We start from the raw sequence: 27,118 nt of genomic DNA, 5'->3' as shown, positions 1-27,118 counted from the left end.
AATGTGACTCCAAAACCAACAGTCTTGCCAACCCCCCGCCGGTGAGCAGCCTCCACACGTGGCTGTGCTTCACAGCTGGGTTCTCCTACGGGAGCAGGACCTGGGCCTGGTGCTCAGCGCCCACATCGCCCCCCTGTCCCCACCTGCAGGTTGTCAGGTGGCCACCTGCAGCGGGTTAAGGGGCCTTGCCTGGTTCGGCGGTCGCGGCCCCAGGTGTGGTCCACGGGCCTGCCCTTAGACACAGCTGTAGCCACCGCCAGCGGCATGCTTGGTGGGGCAGGGCCCCGGGCCGGGCCCTCAGCCTGCAGGGGGCCTTTGTCAGCCCCGCCCAGATGGGGCCTGGGGGCTGGGGGCCCCTGAAGGATCAGGGTTGGCAGGACACAGGCCTGGCGGGGTCTGGCTCACCGCTGAAGTGCTCTGTGTGCTGACGCGTCAGCTGGCTCATCTCCCGGGGGCAGCGGGGACGAAACGAGGACCGGGGTCCAGGTGGAATGGCGTCTGAACTCTCCCCGAGTCTCGGCTCCCCTGGGTGTTAGCACGCGCTCAGACGCCTCGGGGGGCTCCCAGCCCCAGTGCAGGGCTGCTCCAGCATCCTTGGCGGGTTCCGCTCCTCCTCAGGTGTGGGCTGGGCCAGTTGGCTCTGGAAGCCAGGACTCAGGTCCTCGCCTCCCCAAGGGGCAGGGGGCGCTGCCCAGCGTCACCACCCGCATCTTGAACCGGGTGGGCGGGAGGCCAAGGACTCCACAGCAAAGAGAGGGGAGAGCACCACAGTGTAACCCTTCATACGGACGCCAGGGCGCCCCAGGGGGCGGGGGAGCGGACCCCGGACAGCGACAGCGCAGCACCGAGTGCGGCTGGAGCGCACTCGCAGAAGCGACGCGTGTGAAGGACGACAGACACGCGGATTGGGGGAGACAGCAGGTTTATACACATCCACGTCCGGCCCGGCGCCACACCGAAGCACGCGGGACAATTCATCCACAAGCATCTCGTCCGGCATCCGCTCTGGTCCGCAGGCCAGGCTGGCCGTCCCCGAGCAGGTCCCCGCGGGGCAATAATGCTTTATTAGAGGGCGGGTTGATATGTAGCTCTGGGGGATTTTTACAGAGATAGAGAACTAATCAAGCATCCTATATAAAACTTTCCAAACCTCCGCGGAGGTCTGTGACGCGGGACAAAGTGCTCTTTACACGGGAACCAGGGCTTTCAAGTATCGGAGGGGCGTCGGAGGAACCCTAACCAGCCTGCGCACGGCCAGGCGGCTGCTCAGGAGGGGCTGAGCGCGCTGGCGGGCACAGGGCTCGGGCTGCCGTCCAGCCCCACGGGGCCCCCGGCTCCCGAAGTGGTTCCGCACGGGGCCTGGACCTCTGCAAGGCAAGGGGGGGCACTTAGCCGGCTGCAGCCCCGGCCCAGGCGGGCGCGCTCCCCACCCCCGGTCGCCCTCAGAGCCTGATGCGGAGCGAGCGTCAAGCCCCGGCTTCCCTCACCTCCCTTGGTCCCTGCTTGACACACATGCCTTGCACAGGGCCTCACTGCCTGAGCCCGTCCTTCTGACCCCTGGAATCCCCTGGGCGCCCCTTTCTCCTCCTTCAGGCCCCTGCCCCGCAGTGAGGGCTTCCCCGAGCCCCCTCCCGCCCCGGGTCCGCGCCCCTGGGGTGCAGCTTTTGTAGGAAGCTTCTGGAACAGTGCCAGGACGTGGTCAGCCCCCCACGGCCAGTCTCTTGTAACTGTTACTGCGAGGGCTACCGCAGGTCTGGTGCTGACATCCACACGGCAGAACCTTCAGCCCGCCCGCCGCCAGCCCTCGCCGTGGCTGCCCCGGGGCGAGCATGCGTGCCGCCACAGAGGGCGCTGGCCACACCCGGGAACCTGGAGGGGCAGCCCTGATGCTTGCTCACGTGTGGGCTGTGTCCTTCTCGCACCTGTGTGCTTTCAGTGACACTTCTCAGTGAGACTGACCCTTGAGCCCCCAGGGAGGGAGGGGCCCCACAGCAAACAAGAGAATTTGGGGCACCGAGGCCCAGGGGCTGGCCAGGGCACATGCCGTCGAGGACTGCCGGGCCTCAGGCTGCCCCTCACCAGTGCCTGAGTCCCCCCAACCTGGGACCTCCCTCTCTGACACAGCCCGTCCACCCTCCACCTCGGCGGCCGCCACCAGTGCCTGTTCTCTGGTTTCCTAAACGTAGCCTTCAGACCGAGCCAGGCCGTCCAGGGCCCGGACTGCGCCCTGCCACCCCTGAGGCCAGGCTGCCCAGCGCCCTTCCGGGCTTCCGCCTCGACCCCCGTTCTTTACAGAGCAGGCGAGCGGGGGAGGGGGGTGCTCGTCCCTTCTGCCAGTGGAACGAAAAGGGGGGGGCTGGGGCCCTTCTCACCCCCAATGGCCGAGATGTCCATCATCACACAGTCGCCGTCCTCTTCCTCCTCCTCCTCCGTGTCCGCCTGGAAGCCGTCCAGGTCCCCAGCTCCGACCTGAACAGACAAGGGAGCATGGCCGGCGTGAGCGGCAGCAGATGGGGACACGGGACAGTGTGACCCCGCTGCCACCACTCCTCCTGCTGACCGCCTCTACCTGTTGCTTTTCGTTTTTTTAAAGATTGGTCCTGAACTAACATCTTTTTTGTTCTTTCTCCCCAGAAGCCCCAGTACACAGTTGTATATTCTAGTCGTAGTCCTCCTAGCTGTGGCATGTGGCACTCTGCCTCAGCGTGGCCTGATGAGCGGTGCCATGTCCACACCCAGGATCCAAACCGGCCGAGCCCTGGGCCGCCGAAGCGGAGCTTAGCCACTCGGCCCTGGGGCGGCCCCTCTACCTGTTCGCACAACAAATCTGAGGCCTTTGACAGCCTGTGACCAAAGGAAAGCTTGGGGCTTCTCTCCAGTGAACGAATTAAATTTTGATCTCTGAAACCTGCCTCCACGGTTACTCACCTTATTCCAAAAATAGTTGGTGTACTGTTCGTGCACTAGAAAGATTCCGGGTTCGCTCTGGGTGTGAAGGGGAACTGACAGAGCACGCCCTGCCCCTGCTCACTGTTCGACAGCAGTGGCTGAGGATGGGGCCCAGCGGCTCAGACCCTCTGCCCGCGGGGGTGTCGCCGCGGCCGCAGAGGCCAGGCTGGTGGGGCTGGAAGGTCCAGACCGAGGACAGCTTCCAGCGAGCTTCCCGGGCCGTCTTCATTGGTCTCCCCGGAGGGGAAGACGGAAGGCGGGAGGTAGGACTGGCTGTACCCATCGCCACCCCCGCGAGCGCGCAGGCGCCCTGTCCGCAGCCACAGAGGCAGCGGAGGCGGCGGAGCCAGCTCGTTTCCACAGGGAGGCCATTTCCCCAAAGGCTTCCGGAATTCCTCTGCCGCCTGCAAGAGGGCAGCAGCGTGACAAGGCGGCCGTGCACGCTGGCTCCTGGCCTGGCAGCCGGGTCCCCAGCACAGCCCAGCAGTTCCTGGTGCCCGGGCTCCACGCCCAGGCGCGCCACTACCACGGGGTGGAGGGGACGCGGAGGGCAACCCCCAACTGGCCGGCAGAACAGCCCAGCTCTGAGTCACCCTGATTCGGGGTGGTGTGGTCTGTTAAGCGGAAGGACCTTTAGAGCCCCTCCAAGTCCCGCGCCCCAAGACAGGAGAGGCAAGTGCAGACAAACGAGGTCCCCTCTGGAGCCGCCAGCGCTCAGGGGTCACCATCCACAGCCCTCCAGGCTCGCACAGGCCTTGATGCCTCCCAGGTGCAAGCTGAGCCGGCAGCGCATCCTAACGGGCAAGCTCAAGCTCGTCACCCTGCTGTTCCTCCGCAGGGGGTGGACGCAGAGCGGGAGGACACTCGGCAATGACGTGGGGGGGAGGCTGTCACATCGTGCTTCTGTGACCCTTGTCTCCATCACAGGATACCCTGGACTGAGTGCAAATGGAGCCCCTCCCCGCTTTAAAATTACCCCGAGGCCCACAGTTGAGTTGCCCTGGGCCACACAGATACGTGGTGGCAGAAGTGGCACCTGAACTCAGCCTGTTCGTCCCATGAGCTCCTGACACCTTGTAAACCCACGAGTATTATGACTGGTTCGAACTTGAAAAGACTGTAAACTTCTCACAAAGTAAGGCAGCCCAACCCAATTGAAGACACGGGTCCACCCGTGGCGTTGGCCACAAGCATCCCGGGGTCGGGGGCTCAGCCTGCGGCCTTGCCAAGACGCAGGGAAGCACGCCACTGCTCCCCGGCCTCTGGCCTCCCTTCCAGAAAGCCGTCCCGGGTCCCCCACTCCGTGCAGGTGCTGTGCAGCAGCAGGCCCGCTCGATGCACACCCCAAAGCGACTCTCCCACCTCCCTCCCAAAACAGAACCGCAATTTTGTGGGGCAGGGGTGCTGGCCAAGGACTCATTTCCGCAGCCTCTCTTGCAGCTTTGCGCCCAAGCATTCCAGCTGGAAAGAAACAGACGGGGTCTGCTGGGCAGGGCTTCCCTTTCCAGCCAAATGGGCAGCTTCAGCTGCTGGTCCTGCTGGCTGGAGGGGCAGCAGCCGTTTTGCGACCATGAAGACAAAGGCCACACACTAAGGAAGGAGGGAGTGGGAGATGGGAGGAGCCTGGCCCTTGGACGACGGTGTCATTACAGGGGCTCAGGACTACTTATTGCTGGAGACAAAGCCTGTGGTTTACCCTGTGACTGGGGCTGTGACCTGTGGCCCAACACAATCCTAGGGCACCAAGTGCGGTCAAGCAGGTGCCCCCACGAGCCCTCGCAGGAGCAGCAGCAAGGCCGAAGCCCACTGAGCTGCCCCAGAACCAGGTGCTCAGGCTTCCCTTCCTGTGACGTGGCCCAGGCTGTGTCCCGGCCCCTCACCTGGGATCCTGAGAGGGACTTTTAAAATGCAGACGAGGTCCAGCACGCCCACAACCTGGACGGTCTGTCCCGCCCCCGGGGTGATGCTTCTGCCCAGAGCAGTTTTAGACTTGCAGATACAGTGGCTAAGTCGTGAGCTGGGCCCAGGGTGCAGCTCGCTCATAGGGTGGCCATCGCTGAGTCCCCCACACACTGAGCCTCTATAAGGCGCCCGCCTGTGGACGGGGAGCAGAGGCCACTCGGGCTGTCCATGCGTGTGTCATGGGGAAGCCTGTTCACTGAGCCCCGGGCACACACCTTCTCCCGGGAGCCCTCACTTTCCTGGTGGCTCGGAAGATGAGGAAGCATCTTACCACCACGGAAGCATAGGGAGCCCCGTGAAGCGCCCAGCACAGGGCCTCGCATGTGAGGACACCTGCACTGGGCTAGAACCCGTGGACGGACACGGCTGTGAACACGAACGAAGACGGCCACCCTGAGGGCAAGAGCACCGCAGAGCTCAGGGACACAGCTGCGCCCCTCCCACGAGACTGTGTAGGACCCCACATTCACCCCAACGAAAGCCCCCCGGGCTCAGAGGGTGAGAGGGGCCCCGGGGGGCTGAGGGGGGAGAGGCCGCGAACGCTGCCTGGACAAGGAAACAAATCGGGGTGTCTTCCGGCCTGAGCCATTTTCAAACTGGGCCTCACACTGGTCTCCACCGGAGCAGCCTGACCCGGGGCGCCCCACCCCATTCGGTAACGCTGTCGGCCACGAAAGGGCTCTGCTGCTTGAGCACACACAGCTAGCGGAGCCCCTCATGCTCGCCGAGGCCCAGGGAGGGGGTGTCGGTGGGTTTGGGGCCCTGACTCCCAACCCCATGGGCTCCCCTCCGTGCCAGGTTGTCACCCCAGGCCAGGCGGAGCTGGCCACACAGCCTGGCGCAGACACAGGCTCTGCAAGGGACTGGGGACAGTCGATGTGACAACACTGGGCCACTCTGCTGTCTCCTCTGCCGTGGCAGTGTGAGAAGGAAGTCTGCAACGCAGCCAAGGCCTCATCCGCCTGAGGGAGGCAGGGAGACCAGGCACCCCTCCAGGAGCAACTGAGGGCCCCCACCCTGACGGCCACTTCGTTTCTCAGCTGCACAGGACGGATGTCAGAAGCGGTGGGCAGGGGCTGGGGGCTGGGGGCCGAACGCCTGCTCTCCCTCCCTCTGTCACCATCTCCATCCCCCTAGCCACAGCGCCCTCCTGAAGAGCCACCGGACGTGAGCGGGAGGCCCAGCTCTTCCGACGCTTCAGCTCATCCTCCGCTTCAGCTCATCCTCCTCGCAAACCGAGTCTCTCAAAGTCTGTAGCTCCGTGGGGGGCCCGCTCAAAGCGGGGCCGCGTGCTCACCCAGCCCGCACGTTTGCAGTAAGAGGCGGCGCAGGAACAGCAGCCCCCCGACGTTCACACTCCAGCACGGTGAACCGCATGGCTCACGCACTGGCAGACGCCCCTGCGGCTGGGCCGCCCCGAGCACGACACCGCGCTGGGGCCCACGGAGCACAGTGGCCCCAGGAGCCTGCTCACCCGTGCACACGCCCTCAGCTCCCGCCCGCTCCCCTCCGCTCCGGTTGGTTTGCAATCACGCAGCACTCGGCCTGACGCACTCCTGCCCGTGTCTCCCATTAGGTAGAGTTCTGCTCGTGACCGCGTCACAAGGCCTAGCAGGGTCCCTGGGGTAGAATACGTGCTTAATGGCTGTGTTGAATGAATGCAGAAACAAACAAATAAATAAGAAGTAAAAACTCAGTGCCTGGAACGTCATTCGGTGCTAAAAAGAAACGAGCCGCCAGGAGGCCATGGAAAGACATGGGGAACCTTAAATGCATGTTGCTCCGTGAAAGAAGCCGATCTGTGTGATTCCCACCACAGGACGTTCTGGAAAAGGCGAAGCTATGGAGACAGTAAATAGATGGTGGCTGCCAGGGGTGACGGGGAAGGCGGGCGGAGGGCGGAGCCCAGAGCACGTTGAGGGCAGTGGAACTAGCCTGTGACATTGACGGCCGATGTCGCTCTACCTCTATCCGAACCCACAGAAGGTACCACACCGAGGGACCCCTACCCAGCCTTGAGGGGAGCGCGACGGGTCCGTGTAGGTTCCTTGGCTGTGCCAGATGCGCCCTCTGCTGGGGATGCTGGGAGTAGGGAGGCTGTGTGTGTTGGGACGACGGGGCACCTGGGAAATCTCCGCATCGCCCCCTCAACTTTGGACCAGTTTCTGGCCCCGGTTCCGCTGTGAATCTAACACTGCTCTAGAGCACGCGCTCCGTGGAGCACCGGGAGGCCGCCGCGGGTGCTCCCGGCCGCGCCGCTCACCTGCCCGTCGTGCCTGCGCTTCTTCATGAACTGGGTGATGCACATGCTGCCCGCCGACTTCCGCTTCAGCGACACGGACGTCCCCTGCACGGGCCCCGTGGGCGGGACGCTGCCACTGTCCTCCCTGGTGGCCGAGGGCACCATGGTGACGTAACTCCACTGGCACGGGACGGGCAGGTGCTCCTGGTCAAAGCTCTTGAGGACCTGCGGGTGGACGTACCAGCACATCCTGAAATCAGGCCTCTTCTCGTACACCGAGTTCTCAGAAATAAGCCGCTTGAGCCTGGCCTTGGAGGGGACGGTGGCATCCTCGCCGGCGGTGGGGGTCTGCGGGCGGGAGGAGCCGGGGCTCGGGGGGCTGGCGGAGCTGCTCTCGGGGCTGCCAGCGTCCTTGCTGAGCAGCCCGCGGCGGCAACACTCCTGGAACTCTCGGATGATCACTTTGCTCCCGTTCACGTTCCCATGCAGCAACGGCAGCAGCTGCGCCAAGACTGGGGAGAAGGGGACAGGGCGCGTGTGAGACACGGAGCAAACATGGCACATGGTCTCCCAGTCTGTCTCCAAGGTTGACAGACACAGCTGGCTTTGGGGTGACCTTTTTTTTTCTTGCTGAGGAAGACTGGCCCTGAGCTCACATCCGTGCCCATCTTCCTCTATTTTACATGTGGGACGCTGCCACAGCATGGCTTGACAAGCGGTGTGCAGGTCCACACCCAGGATCCAAACTGGGGAACCCGGGCCACTGAAGAGGAGCACATGAACTTAACCACTATGCCACCAGGCTGGCCCCTGGGGTGGCCTTTACAGGGCAGATTTAAGACACAAGAACCAGCTCCAGAAGATTCTGAGAAGCCCAAGCCTCACATGGCGGGATTCGTGTGGATTAACTGCCGCGCCTCACTCTATGGGCCTACTTTTCCTGAGTAACGGGCATGGTGCTCGCGCAGAGTCACGGGTCCTCCCGGGCTTGGAGAGCAGGGCGGCACAGCAGTCACGGCGTGTGACTCGGGTCCCCGCGGGGAGACAGGTAGAGTGAAGCAGCTGCCTCGCACGGCTCTCGTGAGCATCAGAGAGCGAACAGATGTGCTTGGCAAGCGTTGGCTTTTGCTCTTTGTCGAAAGAACTAAATTTTCGAGCCGGTCGCCTACCCTGCTCCCCGGGCCCCGGCGCCCCTCCAGCCCTGCCCGTCCGCACTCACTCTGCTGGTCTCTCTTCTCCCTCCTGGAGGCCTTGGGCGCCTGCTCCTCCTCGGAGGGCGCGGCCTCCAGCAGGCACGCCGTGAACTGCCGCAGCAGCTTCAGGTCGGCGCCGCCGTCCTGCTCGCTGGCCCAGACGCAGCCGACCTTCACGGGCTGGAGCACGCGGAAGCGCTTCCCCTTGGCCAGGAACTCGTCCCACTCCTTGGCCTTCAGCTTCTGCCGGACCTTGTGGTTCTCAGGGTCGGCACACTCCTTGCAGGACAGGGAGCAGACGCTTACTCGGGGTCCCCGCTCCCCTCTGCCCGGGTGCCCCGGTCCCCACCCCAGGACGGTGAGGAAGGGACCGAACTATTCCAGTGGGGCCAGTGTGGAAACCACGCCTGCAGGGTCCCCGCCACGTCCAGGCCATCCCGCCTCTCGTCACGGGCTGTCAAGTCACCAGCCCCCAATTGCACGCCCAGTTTCGCACAGGGCCGGGCCGCCTCCACACTGAACCCGATCCCGCTCAGTGACAGGGCTGCTGCGGTGCGACGAGACATGCCTGCCCCGTTGGTGGGAAACGTGCAAGGCACCCACGCCCCGCAGCTCTGGCTGAGACACGCCCGTTCCCCGGGCGTGGCGTGTTTTTCTCTGTTCCTCTGCCACCCAAACACTGCAACCCGACAGGCCTCCGGGACCCCAGAAACGGCTCATCCCAAAGTTCCCCCATCTAGAAGAATTTAGAAAGCTGGCGGCGGGGGGTTAACTCAGAGGGGCGTAGGGGAACCTGCCGGAGAGGTGGTAAAGTTCTAGACTGCATTTTGAGTGGCAGTTTTGCAAATGTAGTCAATTGTCCAAAGTCATCACACTCGGTAATTAAGATCTGTGTGTTTCGTTGTATGTTAATTATACTTGAGCTAAAAGATGTGAAAAGAAAGTTCGTGTCCTGACCCACAAACCACAGCCACCCTCTGAGCAGGGTTTCTTCTCCCCCTCTCCCCTCACTTGGAATTTTCTCGTACCCCCTTCCCGCACAGGCAAAATTCCAGCCCAGGTTCAAGCAGCCCCACCAATGACGATGACTGCATGAGGAGCAAGGCACGTGTGGCATCGGCTGCGGGCAGAGGACCCACCATCACTGTCCCAGGTCAGCAGCCACCGCGTCCGGCCCCCAACTGAGCTCTTTTCTGACCCGGTCACCCCCTCGCCCACCCCTCACCTCGGTTACTCCTTCGTCCTCGGACAGGTACCCATGGGGCACAAAAAAACCATCGTCTTCATCTTCATCCTCTCCCACTTCATCATCATCATCCTCAGAAAGGGGAAAAGAAGGATGTTCATAATATGTGGAAACAATATACGCTTCATTTAAAATTTTCATCTGTGGTCATCTAAGGGAGAAAAAGCCATCTACAGCTTTGAGTGTGGTTCCTGTGGACACCGTGAGGACCAGGAGAATCCCCATTCGTTAACCCCACTAGATTACAGTTGGGGGTGGAGGGCAGACAGAAAACGAGGAAGTGAAGCCGCCCAGGTGGAAGGCAAGAGGGAGCGGTGGGGACTGAGGAGAACCAGGCGTGGGCGCCCCATCTAAAAGGATCACCCACCACTGCCAGTGACACCAGATGAGGTTCTCCAAGAGCAACAGGAAACCCAGATGGTAAACGCGGGCTGCAGCGTCCGGACAGCACCGCAGGTCAGACCCAGGCTGCCCGTGCTGAGCCCCGCCCAGGGCACGCTGGGGCCTTTGGCCGACACCGGAGTGGTCCCCGCCCGTGCTCACCCCTTCACTGTGGGAGAGGGATTCGCCCGGCTCCTCCTCCTCCCACTCGTCATCGCTGTCCACCTCGTAGTCCAGGAGCTTCTGGGGAAATACACGTGCGGGGCGTCATGGTCGCTTCCCAGCGTTGGCAAGAAAAGGCGGGGCAGAGGAGCTGGAATACTTACGGAGTCCGAGACCAGCGTAAAAGAAGGCAAACGAGAAGGGAACCCGGAAGGGCAGGCGCCGGGCCCATCGGCGCGTCTGCCCACACGCTCACCCTGTCCTGGGCCCAGGGGTCCCTTGGATGGATGACCGCCGTCTTCTTGTTCCACGTCCCCCAGTACGCTGGCCGGTGGTTCTCGGAGAACTGCAGGAGCTTCATCCTGCCGAACTGCTTCCTGTCAGGCACGCCGTCCACTTTGCCGCTCTCCACGATCACCACGTCACTGAGAGGGGAGGATGCACAGTCCGAACGCGCCCGCGACGCGCTCCCCCACGCCCAGCCTTCCCGAGGACCCGGCCACAGCGTGTGACAAAGACGGGCGACATTCAGCAGCACCTGCTCCGGAAGAAGCTAAGGAGCCTTTACTCCCGGGATGGAGCGAGGAGGAGGGAGACAGGTGCCCCAGGGCATGAGGGGAGCGAGCACAGCAGCAAGAACCGGGAGATGCCCTTCCAGGAGGGGCCAGCAGGAAGATCCCCGCAGGGAGAGAGCAGGAGGCCGCTGGCCGGGCTGCCCTCCAGAGCAGCGCCCTTCGGCAAGGCCGCGCCGAGACACTCCGGAGGCCCCGGGAAGCCAGCAGAGTTCCAGTGGAGCACTGGAGTCCGGGCCCAGGGAAGGAGGCGCTGGCCCAAGGCCCCAAGGAGCGAGCCCCCAGGGCTCGAGCTGCCCTGGCCTCCCCCACGGCACTCACCTGTTAACGATGCCCGTGCTGCGGGTGGAAACCACAGTGGGCCCCGACCTGAGGGGCCGCCGGCCTTTCAGATCTTTCAGGAAGGAGAACTCGCTGCTCTGCCGCTGGAGGAGCTGGTCCAGCTGCTCACAGAGGTCTTGGTCAAAGGCGGTCCGACACCGAGGGGCGAGGACCATGTGCTCTTTAATTTCAAAAGGGGCAAACTTGCCGCAGGAGCCGGCCAGGGTCTGGAACGGAGGAGAGAGATGGCACGCCAGCCAGCGGGGCGGGGAGGCCGAGGGACGTGGCAGCCGCTTTCAGATTCGTCTGGGTTGGTGCGTCAGAGGAGACACACAAACAGCTGTATGATGCCATTTACCCAGGTTTCAGGAAAAGGCAAAGCTAGGGGGCCAGAGATGACAACAGCAGCTGCCAGAGGCTGGGCGTGGAAGGAGGGGACAACTACAAGAGAGCCCACTGGGATGATGAAAAGACTCTAGATCTGATCACAATGGCGGTCGTGGGGCCCTGTGTATTGTCAAAACTCATTGAATGGTATTCCTGAAAATAGTGAATTTTACTGTAAAATTATACCTCCATAAACCTGGCTTTTTTTTTTTCCTAGATAAAAAGACGATAAGGCCTGAGATCCAGGGAAGGAAACAGAGACCCAGGAGAGTGACCTGCTTACCCGGAGCCACCCCATGACAATGCAACATTACGACACGGCCGACTCCAACACCGAAGCCAGACAGGAACCCGGAACATCACTGTCTATTTCCTAAGAACCACCCACTGCAAATTCTGGTTTACAGAATGGATGGGATTTCTCTTCCCGGAGCTCCTCCACCAGCTTTAACGTCTGTGTCTAGGGGTCCGAAACCTGGAGCACGTGAGCGCGACATGGGAGGCAGGGGGAGAAGCCACATCTATGAAATCTGCATGTGAAAGCCAACGTCACTGGCCTCATCACTGGCTGTACGAGGTCGTCCGCGGAACTGCTGGAAATCCCGATGCCCAGACCAGGCCTGTGGGATTTCTGGGGATAAGATCGAGGCTCCAGTGTTCTTTAAAGCTCCCGGGTGATTCCAACATGGAGCCAAGGCCAAGAAGCAGCAGAGTTCTCCTGCCTAAGAAAGGGGTGCTGGGGACATTGGGATCCACAGGAGGAAAAAGTGAGGGCATGCCCCATACCATGAGCCCAAAGCGTCCCAGCAAAGGAACACAACATGAAAAATAAGACTTAAGCTAAAAAACACCCCACAAAAACTGGAAAAAAATCAGAATGTATCTACAACCATAGGATATGCAAGGCTTTCCAACCAAAAGCCAATTGCCGTGAAAGAATAAAAAGGTTGACGTTAAAACAAAAAATTTCTGGGCAACAAAAGACCCCATAAACAAAGTTAAAAGGTGGGGAACAGGCTGAGAAGAAATATTTGTAGTGTCTATCACCAAGAATGCAAGTCCAGGCGACATAAAGAAGTCCTAGAGATCTGGGGGGAGGGGAGAGCCAATCCTGTGGAAAACTGGGTGAAAAACAGGAATTGGCAAGTCACGGAAGGAGAAAGAAGATGGCAAACACACTTGGAAAGCTGGTGAACTGTACCAGAGGCCAAGGACAGACGTTCAGTAGGACAAGGACATCACTTTTTTTACCCATCAGGTTGGCAAATCGGAAAGAGAACTCGTCACACGCAGAGCTGGCAGCTGGCGGGAGAGCACATCTGCACGAGTGGCGGGGACGGTGCCCCCGAGTTTCCCCTGGGAGGGCCCCGGGACAGTAACCGCTACGATTTTGAGGATGTGCGTGTCCTTGACCAGCAGCAAGCCCCCTGGCAGGTGGCCCCCTGGAGGAAGGGCGTGCGCCCTGCTGAGGGGGTCAACAGGGAATGGATGTATGAAGTGACACCATCCCCGTCACAAAATGTCCCGCAGCAATGGAAAACAATGAGGGAGATCGAAGTGGAACGACATGGCAAGAATCCAAGATACAGCAAGTACACCGAGCAGTAACGTCGATCCAGAACACTCCTGATTCATATGTGTACCAATACATAAATATACACGGGGCTGTAAGCACACAGAGAAAGATCTGGAAGGACACCCTGCGTCGGAGGAGACAGGTGACCTCTGGAGCCGGGAGGGAGGGGAAGGAGGTGTGGGGTCTCGAGGAGCAGAGGCTGGTTCAGCGGGTGACGGAGGCCGGCGGGGAAGGGAATTCTGCAGAGTGCCACCCCGTGGCTTTCTGACTCAGGGAGGCTGCCACCCGGAGCGGAGGCTCCCTGGGGGGAAGGCCCCAGTCTCCGTCCCTCCCTTTCCCACACACCTCCTAACACAGAACTGCTCGTGAGGCCACCTCTCAACACCTGGCAGTTTTAGCAAATGTGCCACTTTCCGCTTCTTCAGGGACAGCGACAATGACAAAATATGGAGCCTCCGGAAACAGAAGCTGCTGTGCAGGCGGAGGCCCCTTGACGAACGGGCAGCCAGCTGGTTGGAAGCCAGCCCTCTGCTCCTCAGAAGGAAGGGCCAACCAGCAGCAGAAGTGAAGCCAGGGGAAGCCAGCCGCTCACCTTGGGGGCCTGTGGAGTCTTTGGTTTCTGGAAGAACCTCGTGATTTCGGCCTTCTCTGCTTTAATGCGCTGCAAGTGAAGAGAAGATGAGGAGGACGCAGGAATGGAGAGAGACCACGTGGGTTTAAAGCGTGCAAAGGCCCCCAAGTGAAGCCCAAAAATTTTTCAGGGGAAAGCATTATTTTGATCTTAGCTCTCAAAACCCATCGACCTGCAACCGGGCACCAGCCAATTGCAAAGTGCCAGATGCTCTTGTGGGCAGAAGAACCAAAAGGCACGTGACAGGCCAGCACAAGAACAAGGACAAGAACCTATTTACACACGCACGCCAGTCCCTGTGGGGCCACACGGCTTCCCACGACCTGGGGAACACCGGGCAGCAATTAAGCAAAAATCCCCTTTCCGCCGTCTCTAGGGCCGCTGTCGAACAGGCCGGAACGTGGAGGCTCGGGGACAGCGCTCTACCTTCTCTTCTTCTCTCAACCGTTTCTCCTCTTCCTTTTTCCTCTTCTCCTCCAGCTTCGCCCTGCGAGACACACAACTCCATGTCAGCCGACCAGCCCTCGATGCGCAAGGACCAAGCCTGCGTTCCTGGTGAGACCCGCACGCTGGGGGCTGAAGAAGTGTCCCCGGAGACACACGGGCCGGGAGGGTGGGGGCGGGGAGTGGGGAGCACAACAGAACAGAGGCTTCCTCTCCTCCCTTCCAGCAGGGGCTCAGTGTACGCCCCTCGCGGAGGACACAGGAGGCGTGGAAGGGGAGCCGGCTGCCCCACGCAGGGGACGCAGGAGGAGGGTGGGGCACTCACTCCAGCGCCTCCTGCCGCTCCTTGCGCCGCTCCTCCTTGAGCCGCTGCTTCTCCGCCTTCTGCTTCTCGTCCTTCTCCCTCCTCTCGCGCCGCTCCTTCTCCTTCAGCTCCCTCTCCTCCTCTCTCCTCTTCCTGGCTTCTTCCTTGGCCCGCTTGGCCTCCTCTCTCAGCTTCTCCTTCTTCTCTCTCTCGGCCCGCAGCTTCAGCTGCTTGCCCAGCCGCTCCTGATCCTGCACCGAGACAGCGCACAGCTGCGGCCGCGGAGCTGCGGGGAGGGCGGCCTGCGCGCCCGTCCGCATCCTCCCAGCCATCACACTGCCTTCTGTCGTGTGCAAAGGACAATCAGCTCCTTCTCTGGGCCTCGTGGGCAATTCAAAATAAGGTTCATTTAAAATACCGCCTTTCGACGTGGGGTGAAGTTTATTTTTTACTGAATAAAAAACGATTACATAAGTCCCTCTAGGCTGCCTAGGCAGGGGGCCCGCAGTGGCGTCTGAGCTGCATTTATCTACTCAGAAAGCCGTGGCAAAATAAAGACAGAAGCCCCTGCAGGTTTTCCCTCGCTACCTTTAGACCAGAGGCACTTCTCTTCCGGCCCCCCAGGACCAAACCCGATGACAGGCTTTACTTTATTTCTTTTGAAATAGAAGCCTGGGATGAGGCAAGGACAGGGACCCTGATGAGCGAGGCTTAAAGCAGGAGGGGACAGATGAGAACACATAAGAAAGAGCAAAAAGAAAAACATCTTTAAGCCATTTCTCAGGATGGGAAAAGAAGGTGCGACAGTCAGAAAGGACACAGAGGCTCTATTCCGATGGGAGCATCTTGTCGTTACCGCAGGAAGAAACAGCTAGCTCCTTTTCTAGTCTTTGAGGAGGGAACATCCCTTTATTACATCGGTTCCTCATTCCAGAGCAGTGGCACGCGGCCTGGGACCCTGAGTCATTCTGTCACGGTGAGTTCATGTTAAACAGTTCACCTGCCCAACGGAAGGGCTGGCCAGCTTCTGACACGGCTCAGGGTCATTGTCAAGGGCTGTTCCCACCAAGGATGGGCTTCCCACCTGTCAAGAGCCCGACAGCTCAGCTTTCTGAGGGCGTGTGACTGTGCCCCCGTCCCCAGAGAATACTCCCCCCTCGCCCTCAGGAACCCTTGGTCGATGGCACAAAAGCCCCGGTGGCATGCCCTCAGACAGGTCTAACATTCGCGTCTTGCCAAGTGTCCTCCGCACCCGCCTCTGACACCAGGACACTTACAGAGGTGCCTGGTCTGGGCGAGCGCCGAGCCCAGCAGCAGCGAAACGTGGGGTGGGAGGGGAGTCTCTCTGCCCGTGGGGGCTGGGAACCATGGGAAACCACACCTCTTCCTTCTCAGTCCCCTCCCCACCCTCACCGGCCTGTGCCCAGCTCTGAAGTTCCAACGAAGAAAGAGAGAAACTCTAGAAAACAGAGTCAAAGGCTTAGCAGAGAAGCACTGAGCAATCGTCAGCCATGGGGTGTGAGGGCCGCCAGCAGGTTACAGCGCGGGGGAGGGGCTTCCACCCCCGCCAGGAGACCGGGACCAGGGCGAGGGCAATTTTAAGCCACAACAGGTGGCCAACTATTAAGATAATAATAATAACAATGGCTTAGAAAGGCTACGTGCCAAACCTTAGGACTGAGCAAAGCTAAAGCGATGCAATCCGCAAAGCCCAGTTATGTAAAACGAAGCCAACAGTGGTGAGAACCAGAGGGGAGAGGTGTGCCCCGGCCAGAGCGCATGCGAGGGGCTCTGCTCACTATTCAGTGCACAGGGCACAGTGGGTGAGTGTCTGTTTCAGGGGAAATCTCTTACTCTTTGCAGTCTCATCCTGTTCTTCTCGGCAGAAACTTTGACCAATTTCTTAGTTACCTGAAATGAAAGACGTCATCTTTAAACATGCGCGGTTTTTAACCACTTTAACCCGTTTACTGTCCCGCACAGTCCAGGGGAAAAGGGAGGAGGGAACAGGGACCCACACTTCAAAAACCGTTTTGCACAATGAGAATGGAAAGCTGTCCAGGACACCAGTTTCCACCCACAGAACCAAAATGTCGCAGTCCCGCAACCCCAGTGAACGAGGGCAGGCGAGCATCTGGGGATAGCGGGCAGACGGGGGAGGCAGACGACACTGCGTGGTGGGATCGGTGGCCAACTAGAGAGGACCCGCCCTGCCAAAGGGGACGGAACTCTTGCAGGCATGCAGCCCAGCACGGCCGATTTTCCCAAGAACCCGCTAGAGGGATTTTTACATGAATTTTGTAGGTAACGTTTAAAAGGCAACACCATGTGGATCAAATAAGACACGTCTACAGACTGGATTCCGGGGGCCACAATTTGCACTCTCTGCCTGGCACAGCTCTGCTTTCCACGACGCAGAGGTCAACCAGACTAGCGGAGCGGTCTGGTCCACAGCCCTAGATTCTAGAGCACAGCACGCTCCAGCGCCCTGCTTCACACGGAGCGTGGGCTCGCAGGGCCCACCAGACACATGGCTGGACTCGCTCCCACACTGGCTGATGGTCCCAGGCAGGACTACGAGCCAGGAGCGCAGACGGCGGGCCTGAGCTCTCTCCGGAGCAGGGAGTCCTCATAGCCCACCACCAGAAGACTGGAGAACCACGGAGAGAGTTCGGGCCCGAAGAAAGAAGCGCCAGGAGAGGCAGCCAAAGCTGAGACTGAAGTCGAGCTGAAGACGCGAAGGCCCATTGCTCTTGGAACGGTCTGCTGTCTCGACAAAACTGTAGCAGCTATTTCTCCACCCGGGGAAACCTCGGCCCTAAGACTTCTCACGAATAAAAGCGACAGATGAAAGAACTCAGGACAGCAATCCTGCTTGGCACGCCTTTCTGGACTAAGCCTTCCTGTAGGAAAGGAGAGGGCCGAGCACAGGCATAAGAAGCCACGTGCTGGGAGGAGCTCAAAGGCCCCCGAGAGCACGCTGGGGCTCCCCGTCTCCACGGAGCAGCGCCAACAGCGCTGCCAGCTCCGAGGGCAGTCTCCCCAAGCGCGTAAGCAAGAGCACGTGGCTCTCCAGGGTCCGCTCCCCCTGCCACGCCAGCGGCTCCACCCCCACAGGAGAGGATCTCACAGAATTCATAAGGCGCCTCACTGTCACTGTCCTTTGTGTTCAAAGATCCTAGTGCTGAACGTGACCCCAGACTGCGGCAAACGCATTTACTTAGTCTCTCCTGCACTTGTGGAAACTCAGCTGCAGAATCAGTGCCTTTTACAACGCCTGCCCTTTGCTGCGAGTCCAGGAATAAAGGGGGTGACACAACTACCAGGAGCCAGCTTAATGGCATCCAACGACAAGAGCAATTGTGACAATTTCAAACCAGTTTCTCGATTCCTTCACTGGAGATTCAGGTGGACCTTACTGGTCTCCAATAATTGTAACTCTTGACATTTGGCCCAAGTTCTTATGGAACTCTCTCGCAAAATACAGGCCATACCTGTTACCTATCTGGAACTCAGCTGCCGAAAAGCAGACCCGGGATCCCAGAAGGCAGCGGAAGCGTGCCACCAACCGCCCCGCCGTCAAGGCGGATGGAAGGACGCCCGGCACTGAAACTCCCGCACGCTGTTCGGGAATCCCGGAGCCCGCTTATCTGATTTCCTCCACAAGGCACGTGATTTGCAAGCACGACGCAGAGAAGCAGCAGTGAAAGGTGAGGAGACGAGGCTATGCGCAGGCCGGCAGCAGCCCAAGACCCGACAGCAGAGGGGAGAAGGCAGAGGGAAGAGACAGAAATCCAGCGGCCGGGCCACACTGCAGCGCCAGCGGGCACAGCTCAACGCGCCTTCCCATGGGCCCTCGAGTCTGCGAGACCACGGCCTGGACACGGCAGGGGGACGCTCGTTACAACTATCGTGGGTCAAGGCCGAGAATCAGAGACAACAGAAACACTGCACAGACCCACAGCACAGGCGTGTACACAGAAGTTAAAGACACCCACCTTCCCACGCCAAAGTACAAAATATCTGACACCCGGCCAAGGAAAAGAAACGTATTCACAGCGTATGGCTGTACAGAAAACGAGACGGTGTTCCTAAGGGCTCTCTCACATCCATGCCACACGGGGAAATCTAAGATGACAGTAATGACAATCTGGGGGAGAGAAAAGAGCCAAAGGGGGCTGCAATGTTGCAATGCTTTTTTTTTTTTTAAAACACGGAGCATTTAAGATTTGTATAAATTAGATTGTACGGGAAAAAGTTCCAGCAACCTGGGCTCGTTTGTACAGAGGCAGGACAAAGATGCCAGGGACACAGCTGTATCAACGTTATCATCTACTGGGGCCAGCCCAGTGGCGCAGCAGTTAAGTTTGTGCGGTCTGCTTTGAGGCCCGGGGTATGCCAGTTTGGATCCCGGTGTGGACATACACATTGCTCATTGAGCCATGCTGAGGCGGTGTCCCACATATCAAATAGAGGAAGCTGGGCACCCATGTTAGCTCAGGGACAATCTTCCTCAGCAAAAAGAGGAGCATTGGCAGTGGATGTTAGCTCAGGGCCAATCTTCCTCAAAAAAAAAAAAAAGTATCATCTATGGAATGATAATTTGGAATCATCGATAAAGCAGGGGAAATGACTCATCTAAGTGCGAACAAACGGGAGAAACGGTTCCAGCCCAAATGGGAGAAAGCTCTAATGCTGAATAGCAACTCCTTGGCCAGTGAAAAGACCCTGGATCATCTAAAAGAGGTGTTCCTAAATTATCCCTGGGAACACTTGAAAACAAACAAACAGGGGCCAGCCCGGGGGCGCAGTGGTTAAACTCACGCTCTCCGCTTTGGCGGCCCGGGGTTGGCAGGTTTGGATCCTAGGCGTGGACCTAGCACCGCTTGTCAAGCCCCGCTCAGCGGCATCCCACATGGAACAGAGGAAGATTGGCTCTGAGCTAACATCCATATCAATCTTCCTCACCAAAAAACAAAAAACAACAGAAACAAAGCTCTCTCAGGGGACTACATCGGACTCCTTGGGACGGGACAGCAAGAGCTGCGCTTTAACAAGCTCCCTGGAAGGAAAACCCCCCCCCCAAAAAAACAAACACACAAAACAGAGGCCGAGTGAGCGCCTAGGGGTTCCAAATGCAGCGAGTGCATGGTACCAACAGAACCCAACAGAAACCGCACATTACATGGTAACATGAAACCACCTGTAAGCTTGCGACGAGCTCCTGCCTAGACTCTGGAGAGGAAGAGGTGGAGAGGGAAAATGGAGACACAAAGGCACCGCCCCCAGGCACAGGGTCAGGAGAAACTGGGCCCACGGCAGGGAGAGGCACTAGGTACCAACCGTGAAACTAACAGGCCAAGAACAAGCCAGGGAGTCCAGGCTCCCGAGGGGCGAGGACATAAACTAGAAGGCCGTGCGCATGTGGCCGGAGGTGGCCTGTGTCCAGCCAGGCCCTCGGAGGATCATTTCACCCAGGCCTGTGGGGTCGCCCGACTGCAGGCGGCTCTCGTTCCCCGCGGTGGGTGACGGGGGCAAATTTCTGCCGCACGCTCTGGGCTGGTCTGAAGCCCTCGCCCCTTGCAGCATGAATTCTTTGCAAAGCTGTGTGACAACACTGCCTTCGAGAGCATTTCAAAACTCGGAGCCCGTGTTCAGAGTAAGACCTGGCTTCTCAGATGCAGCATTTGGTTCCGTGCTCGGCGGTTTTCCGGCCCCCCGGGCCAGTGGACAGAAGTACAACTTCTCATGACAACGCCCAACTATGGGGCTCCCCACTTCTCAGGGGGGCCGACGGGCATAAAACACTAACTTAAAAAAGGTAACTCTCCTCTTGATTGGCACTTTGTGAACCTAAAGAGAAAGCCATTTTTTCTGTTGTCTAATCTCGGGAGGTAAAAGACATGGAATCATCTAGAAAAGTAACTGGTTGCTTAGTGATGGAATTTCAGAAAGCGATCAAGGTTGGTGGTTTATGGTCAAATTAAGCAGGTACAGCAGACTGGAGGAGCCACCCCAGGATCCAAACTAAAGAACACCATTAAATATGCGGCGGGATTCTTGACTGATGTCTCTCAGTGGTACCCACAAGGGCTTAAGGATGGGTGAGAACAGAGACGTTCGTCACTGCTGATCGGAAACCAGCAACAGAAACACACATCTCCAAAGTCAACCTTCTGGGATCCCTAAAAATGGTGCCAGCTTTCTCCTTTCGTTCTTGTCGCTCTGGGTGAGCTTTTTAAGATGGGTGGCCACGCTGACCAGAGCTGACGCTACAGAATTTCCCATTTTATTCTTCCTGTTGTCTCGGGGTCTCTCCGCCGACGCTTACTGCCTTTTTACCACCAACACCCCTAGTCTGTGTTGGAACAGGCAGAAGGCAGGCAGGGGCCTGAAGCTACAGCCCGACACGAGGGGTTACGGCTGCCTGCTCACACTCGTCGTTCACTCAAACGCCTCAGGCTCCCAGAATGGCGTCCAGACGCTGGTGAGTGCCCGGGCCCCTGGCACGTCGCAGTGACACCCACTGAACACCCCCCGGTGGTGTTTGATTTGGGAGAGAATCCTGCATCGGAAGTCACAAGACCTCGTTTGTGGCCCCACCCCGTCGGCCACCAGCCCTGTGGTTGACACGGGTCCCCGGGTGAAGAGTGAGGGGACGGAACTAGAAGGGCTCTGAATTGGACATACTCACTCTGTGGATCGGCGTGGAGGCGGGGAAGGGGCTGGCACGGCCGCGCTGCTTTTCGGGAGCGGACTGCCCCTCGGGGGAGCTGGTGGCAGAGCAAGAGCTCAGAGAGGAATGGCTGAGGACGGAGTCTTCTTCGGGGCTGGACTCCAGCACCTCGCCCTCGGAGGGCGCGGCCTGGCTGGGGGGTGTGCGAGGAGGAGACTGGGCACCAGGCGCTTTCGCAGCCAGGATATCCTGCAAGACCACCACGGGCACCTTCCCTCTGAACAGGATGCCCCCGGCTTCGCTCCAACCGTCCTGGTCCTTCTTGGGGCACGTTCTCGGGCCGCCTGGCAGCTTGGGGCAGCTTTGGGGTGAGCCTTTCTGCGCGTCCACCCTGCTCTCTGCGCCCCCTGAGCCAGCATGCTCCTCCTCTGTTTCGCACGGAGTGTCTGCCAGAGTCTCGGGAAACGCCAGCTCATCCTTCGGACGGGCCTTGGCCAGCCCCCTCGCCTGTCCGGCTTCTTCTCTGACCGCATCGACAGGCGCCCCAGAGGGAGAGGCGGCAGCACTTAGTTCACTGTGGGCCACAGTACTGTCTGTTTGGTCATTCGAGTCCTCCGTCAAATCAATGATGACCGTGGTCTGCTCAATACTGGCTTTGTCTCTACTTAAAAAGTAATCTAAGGGACCCTTCCCATTGACAAGTTTTGGCCTAAAATCTGCATCAGAACCCATGTGACAGTCACTCTCCAAGATGTCCAAAGAGGTTTCTAACTCGGGGACACGACCTGGCGCAGGCGCAGTCCGACAGCTTCTCGCGTCATCTGAGCCCTCATCGGTTTTCTCCTTTGGGACAAGATTCAGGCGCTTGAATGGCAGGCGAGCTGAAAGGAAGAGAGAAGGAGGCCGTCTCTTTAGTGAAAGTGTGACGAGCGACAATCGATGCTTTAATACTCCATACACTTGAAAATGATCGACCCTGAGGGCTTGGAGGGGGCGATTTTAAGGCCTAAAGACGGGTTATCTTTTCAATCTGTACCTTTTCAACATGCTAATTAAAAACAAACTGACAAGCTTTCATAGCAGGGAGATATTTCATAGCCAGAATTCTGAAAAAGACGTTTTCTGATCTGTTCAGGATCCAGTTCAAATTCCCTATTTATTTACAATGGGTGGAAATCCTGTTTGAAGATACTGCAACAGGTTCTCAAGAGCAAGAGACACAGGCCCACTTGTGGAAAGATCCTCTCTCTGCCCCCAGCATCCCAGGCTGTTAGCTTTTCTTGTCAATCAAACAAGCGTCCCCCCCTTGCTGGCTGGGCTGCCGCCGGCTAGGAGACACATGGTAAGCCCTCAGGAGAGTGAGCCAAGTCAGATGGGGAACTTGCTAAGGAGCCCATTTTTACTTAAAAGCCAAAACATCGGGTGAACTTTTCACGATGTAATAGACCAAACAAATAAACCCGGCCTGAATCAGTTTATAAACCAATCATGCCCTTGGTTCTACAGTTTGCCCGAGCCCTTTAACCTCAGAAGATTCCTGTCCTTGACATGTTTCCCACCAACACCAAGCCTGCTATGAGTTGTCACAGGAGAAGGCAAACTGCTACAGGGGACAGAGGACCAAGTTTTACAAACCGGAAGCCACTGTCTTTTATACAATCCAGCCACTAACCTGGCCTAAGGGTAAATGCAGTCCCCGTTTTACACAAAAAGATTGGGGGCCACTTATCTTCCTGTACAACAGTGGCTCAACCCGGTGCCCGTCAGGGGACATCCAGCAACGTCTGGAGACATTACTGTCATAACTTGGGAGGGGAGGCTGGGGGTGCTGTTAAACTCTCTGCAACATACAGGACAGCGCCCCCGGATGAAAAATTACCGAGTGTCAGCAGTGCTGACGTAGAGAAACTCTATGCAAAGGCAGCCCCCTCTGGATTTGCTCCTGGGAACAGGAGTGTAATGAAACGGGCTTCCCAGCTTCCGACTGGGAGGTGCAACTGTCTCGCTCCCCTCCAGCCCCCGGACGCTTCTGCTGAGGACCCCGACAGATGGCCTCTGCTCAAGGGGAATTAAAAATATAATTGAGGGGCTGGCCCAGTGGCACAGTGGTTAAGTTCGCACATTCTGCTTCGGTGGCCCGGGGTTCGCTGGTTCGGATCCCGGGTGCAGACATGGCACCGCTTGGCACGCCATGCTGTGGTAGGCGTCCCACATATAAAGTAGAGGAAGATGGGCATGGATGTGAGCTCAGGGCCAGTCTTCCTCAGCAAAAAGAGGAGGATTGGCGGCAGATGTTAGCTCAGGGCTAATCTTCCTCAAAAAAGAAAATATATATATATACATATATATATATATATATATATAATTGAGGGCACGATGAAGGATATAACTTAGGAACCAATATTGAACTCATTCCCAGAAAGTTACCTTGTATTAACTTCTTCACTGGAAAAGCTGGTCTGTCTTTGGAATCCATGGCTGTGAACAGGAGTCGAGGATAAGTTACTCAATATTGGCAATAACGAAGCGGCAAATACATACGCAGCCCCGATCCTGTACAAAGCGGTTGTCCAGCGGGGGGGATTCTTTCACCTGCCGCCGCCCCCACCCCCCCCCCCGCCTCCCCGAGGCACATTTGGCAATGTCTAGGGACTTTCTGGGTTGTGACGACTGGGGGGAGGGTGCTGCTGGCATCTAGTGGGTAGAGGACAGGGTTACTGCTACACATCCTGCGAGGCACAGGACGGCCCCCACGACAGAGAAGCCTCTGGCCCCAAACGTTAAGAGGTTGAGAAATTCTGCCCTGGACACTGTCACTTCTTCTCATCTTATTTTCCTCGAGCACTGATCACTCTGAGACTCATGCTGTTTATTACGTCTCCTCTCCAACAGAACGCCAGCTCTGTGACAGCAGGGAGACTGGCTCCACGCTGTCCCGGAGCACCTCGCCCGGGGCTGGCACATCGCGGGAAGTGAGTGACCACAAGAACGGGAGCAACGAAAAGAGGAATGAGCAAAGCTAGAGGCGAGAGAAAGCCGCGTCTTACCGACTTCACCATGACCACGACCCCAACGCTTCCTCCTCCAATGCAACCCCTCCCGCCACCAAATCCGTACAATTCCAATAGGGTTTATTTTCTTTTAAAATAGAGTTTATGAAGGTAGCATTTTGAGCTTGCCAGGCTGGAGCTGAAGTGTTGTCGTCAAGAAATGAGAACGGGGGGCCGGCCCGGTGGTGCAGCGGTTAAGTGTGCACGTTCCGCTTCTTGGCGGCCCGGGCTTTGCCGGTTTGGATCCCGGGTGCGGACATGGCACCGCTTGGCAAGCCATGCTGTGGTAGGCGTCCCACATATAAAGTAGAGGAAGATGGGCACAGATGTGAGCTCAGGGCCAGTCTTCCTCAGCAAAAGGAGGAGGATTGGCAGTAGTTAGTTAGCTCAGGGCTAATCTTCCTCAAAAAAAAAAAAAAAAAAAAGGAAATGAGCAGGGAGAATGTTTTTCCTGCACGAACAAATCTCAAGAAAAGCATCTAATAACATCAAAGCCGATGCAGAAATGACCATAAATAGAACCGAGCCTTTGGATAAATATTTTTAAACGGCTAGAATAAATTTAGAAGCTCACACCTGCTACTTCTGGCTTGAAGAAAATCTAGTTTAGTTATTTTGGGCAATCTGCGTATTTTTTTAAAAAGATACACACAAGTATTTTTTAAAAGCAGATCGAGGCTTTCTAAAAAACTGGGGGCTGGCCCAGTGGCGTAGTGGTTAAGTTTTCATGCTCTGCTTCGGCAGCAGCTGGGGGTTCACAGGTTCGGATCCTGGGCACGGACCTAAACACTACTCATCAAGCCACGATGTGGCAGCATCCCACACACAAAATAGAGAAAGACCGACACAGATGTTAGGTCAGTGCCAATCTTCCTCAAGCAAAAAGAGGAAGATTGGCAACACATGTTAGCTCAGGGCCAATCTTCCTCGCCAAATAAAACAAAACAAAACAAAAACCCACGCCAGGGGCTGGCCCCGTGGCAGAGTGGTTAAGTTTGTGCGCTCTGCTGCAGGCGGCCCAGTGTTTCATTGGTTCGAATCCTGGGTGCTCATCAAACCACACTGAGGCAGCATCCCACATGCCACAACTAGAAGGACCCACAATGGAGAATATACAACTATGTACCGGGGGGCTTTGGGGAGAAAAAGGAAAAAATAAAATCTTAAAAAAAAAAAAAAACCACCCCAAAATTCAATTGTGCATAAATGAAACTGCCCTCCCCCGCTTCCCAGCTTGGAATATAAGAAAGGTACCCAGAAGACTCGCATTTCCTTTCTACCCATTTCAAAAGAATATAGGTCTCAAGTTTTCAGTTATCAAAAACATGGATTTCCTGCCCCACCTTAACTGAAGGATACATAATCTTTAGCCACTTAAATTTATTTTTAGGACAACCACAAGGATCCATTGGCATGGCCCTGAGTCACCAGCTTTGATGCAAGTGGGACAGAAGTGACCTAGGCCGGGAAGCAACCTCAGGTGGACATAAAAAGGGGCTCCATGCAGGGATCCCGACGGTTGGAAGGCGCACACACAACGGACACGCATCGTGTATAAACTCGCCATGCTCTGAGTGCTGAGATACACCCCTCCCCGTGTTATTTGGCATGAAAACATTCGTTCCTTTTATGACAGCACCGTCGCAGCAAGAGGTGCTTTTCAAACATCTTTATTGGGCCAAAGGACTGTCCCTGACCATCAGTCCCAACTTCATTTATATGAGTTTTATGCCTCTGTGAAATCCCAAAGTCTGGAAACAATTAGAGCAGCGGCTCTCAACTGGGGGGCGGGGGGGGAGATTCTGGCCCCCAGGGGTCCCTTGGCAATGCCTGGATATTGGGGCTGTCACAACTGGGGAAGAGGGGGTGCTATGGGGCTCCAAGGGGTAGAGGCCAGGGCACAGGACGGCCCCAAATGCCAATAGTGCTAAGGTTGAGAAACCCTGTACTAGACTAACGGATGTCCCGGCCAACCCTTATTCATTCAACCAACACTTATTTCTCGGCCACCTACTATGTGCCAAGCACCGTGCAAGGGCGGGGAGAAAATGGGAGTCGGGCAGGGGAGGGGGGCAATCGGGTCTTCCTTGATTTGCCTCCCACGTTTCGGGGACCGGCGGGGTGCTAGCAAGCCCCCCCCCACCAAGCCACAGGGAGAGGACAGGTCACCCTGCATACCCGGCAGGACCAAGACCCCGGGAGACCCGGCTCCCTGACCATCCCCCCGTCCGGCCTCTTCCTTGGGCCTGCCCGGACCCGCAGATGCAGCCGCTCGAGTTCCCAAGCCCGTGTGACCCCGGGCCTCAGTTTCCCCACTCGGCCAAAGGGCCGCTGCAGGGTCCAACTCGCTCAGGAGCCCCAAACGCACCCAGTAACCTGTCGAGCCGGCCCCTTCGCCTCCACGGGCCTCAGTTTCCCCTCCCGGCCGCTCCGACCCGTCACGGCACAGGGCCCTGGAAGGACGAACTGACGCAAAAGCGCCGGAAAGAAATGGTCGCGGCCGCAACAATAACGTCAAGGAGCGCGCCCTCCGCGCCGCAAGGCCCTTCCTCGGGATTGGACGGCCCCACGGACCGAACGCCCGGCGCCGAGGAGCGGGCCCGGGGCCCGGAGGCCCGTCCGCCCCCGACCTCCGCCTCGGCCCGCACAGGCCGCGCGCCCCATTCCCCCGGCCGCGGGCCCGAACCGACCTGCCGCCGCTGCCCTGGCGCCCGGCGCCGCGCACTCCGGCTCCTCCAGCATCGCTCCGGCGGCGGCTCGAGCTCCCCTCAGGCGGCGGAGGCGCGGGCTCCGCTCCGGCGGCCGCTGCTGCTCGCCCTCCCGCCCGCGCCGCTGCTGCCGCGGCCGCCGCGCTCGTATTTGGCGGGAACCGCGGCGACCCCCGCAGCCCGTGCGCTGATTGGGCGAGGCCGCGTCACGTGACGGCCCGCCTCGGGAACAGGCCAGCGCCGGGAGCATCCTCGCGAGAGCCGAGGCTTCCATTCCTCCCATGGCTCCCCTATTGATATTCCCGCGGAGGGAG

The 27,118-nt window shown here is 58.4% G+C and overlaps 1 protein-coding gene across 3 annotated transcripts; it reads right to left on the bottom strand.

The window, feature by feature from the left end:
- Positions 1 to 906: 906 nt before the first annotated feature.
- On the bottom strand, positions 907 to 27,005 carry CHAF1A (chromatin assembly factor 1 subunit A). 3 transcript variants are annotated; one of them, XM_044752334.2, is made up of 15 exons: positions 26,787 to 27,005; positions 23,474 to 23,524; positions 21,065 to 21,927; positions 16,225 to 16,281; positions 14,392 to 14,621; positions 14,049 to 14,109; positions 13,584 to 13,652; positions 11,029 to 11,255; positions 10,392 to 10,560; positions 10,136 to 10,213; positions 9,572 to 9,664; positions 8,373 to 8,625; positions 7,175 to 7,665; positions 2,373 to 2,469; positions 907 to 1,367 (listed from the first exon to the last, which is right to left on the bottom strand). In XM_044752334.2, the coding sequence occupies exons 1-15, from the start codon at positions 26,836 to 26,838 to the stop codon at positions 1,267 to 1,269; spliced, it is 2,892 nt and encodes a 963-aa protein (XP_044608269.2). In that variant the 5' UTR covers positions 26,839 to 27,005; the 3' UTR covers positions 907 to 1,266. The 3 variants fall into 3 exon arrangements, with proteins under 3 accessions (XP_044608269.2, XP_014698592.3, XP_014698593.3); XM_014843106.3 differs by having other exon boundaries at positions 10,136 to 10,216; positions 26,787 to 27,004; XM_014843107.3 differs by lacking the exon at positions 26,787 to 27,005 and adding an exon at positions 26,465 to 26,542 and having other exon boundaries at positions 10,136 to 10,216.
- Positions 27,006 to 27,118: the final 113 nt, after the last annotated feature.

Source organism: Equus asinus, chromosome 20, assembly GCF_041296235.1.
Source record: "Equus asinus isolate D_3611 breed Donkey chromosome 20, EquAss-T2T_v2, whole genome shotgun sequence".
In the NCBI taxonomy this organism is placed as follows: domain Eukaryota; kingdom Metazoa; phylum Chordata; class Mammalia; order Perissodactyla; family Equidae; genus Equus; species Equus asinus.
Note: the sequence above shows the minus strand (reverse complement) of the source record. Positions and strands in the feature narration are given on the sequence as shown.

What these genes read in the sequence shown, in the direction of transcription:
- CHAF1A (XM_014843106.3), bottom strand. Translation starts at nt 26,838, where the DNA reads ATGCTGGAGGAGCCGGAGTGCGCGGCGCCGGGCGCCAGGGCAGCGGCG. An exon ending in AGACTCCACAGGCCCCCAAG is followed by an intron (nt 11,256 to 13,583) that starts GTGAGCGGCTGG and finishes CCTCCGTTCCAG; the next exon opens with ACCCTGGCCGGCTCCTGCGG. An exon ending in AGCACGGGCATCGTTAACAG is followed by an intron (nt 10,561 to 11,028) that starts GTGAGTGCCGTG and finishes CTCCCCTCTCAG; the next exon opens with TGACGTGGTGATCGTGGAGA.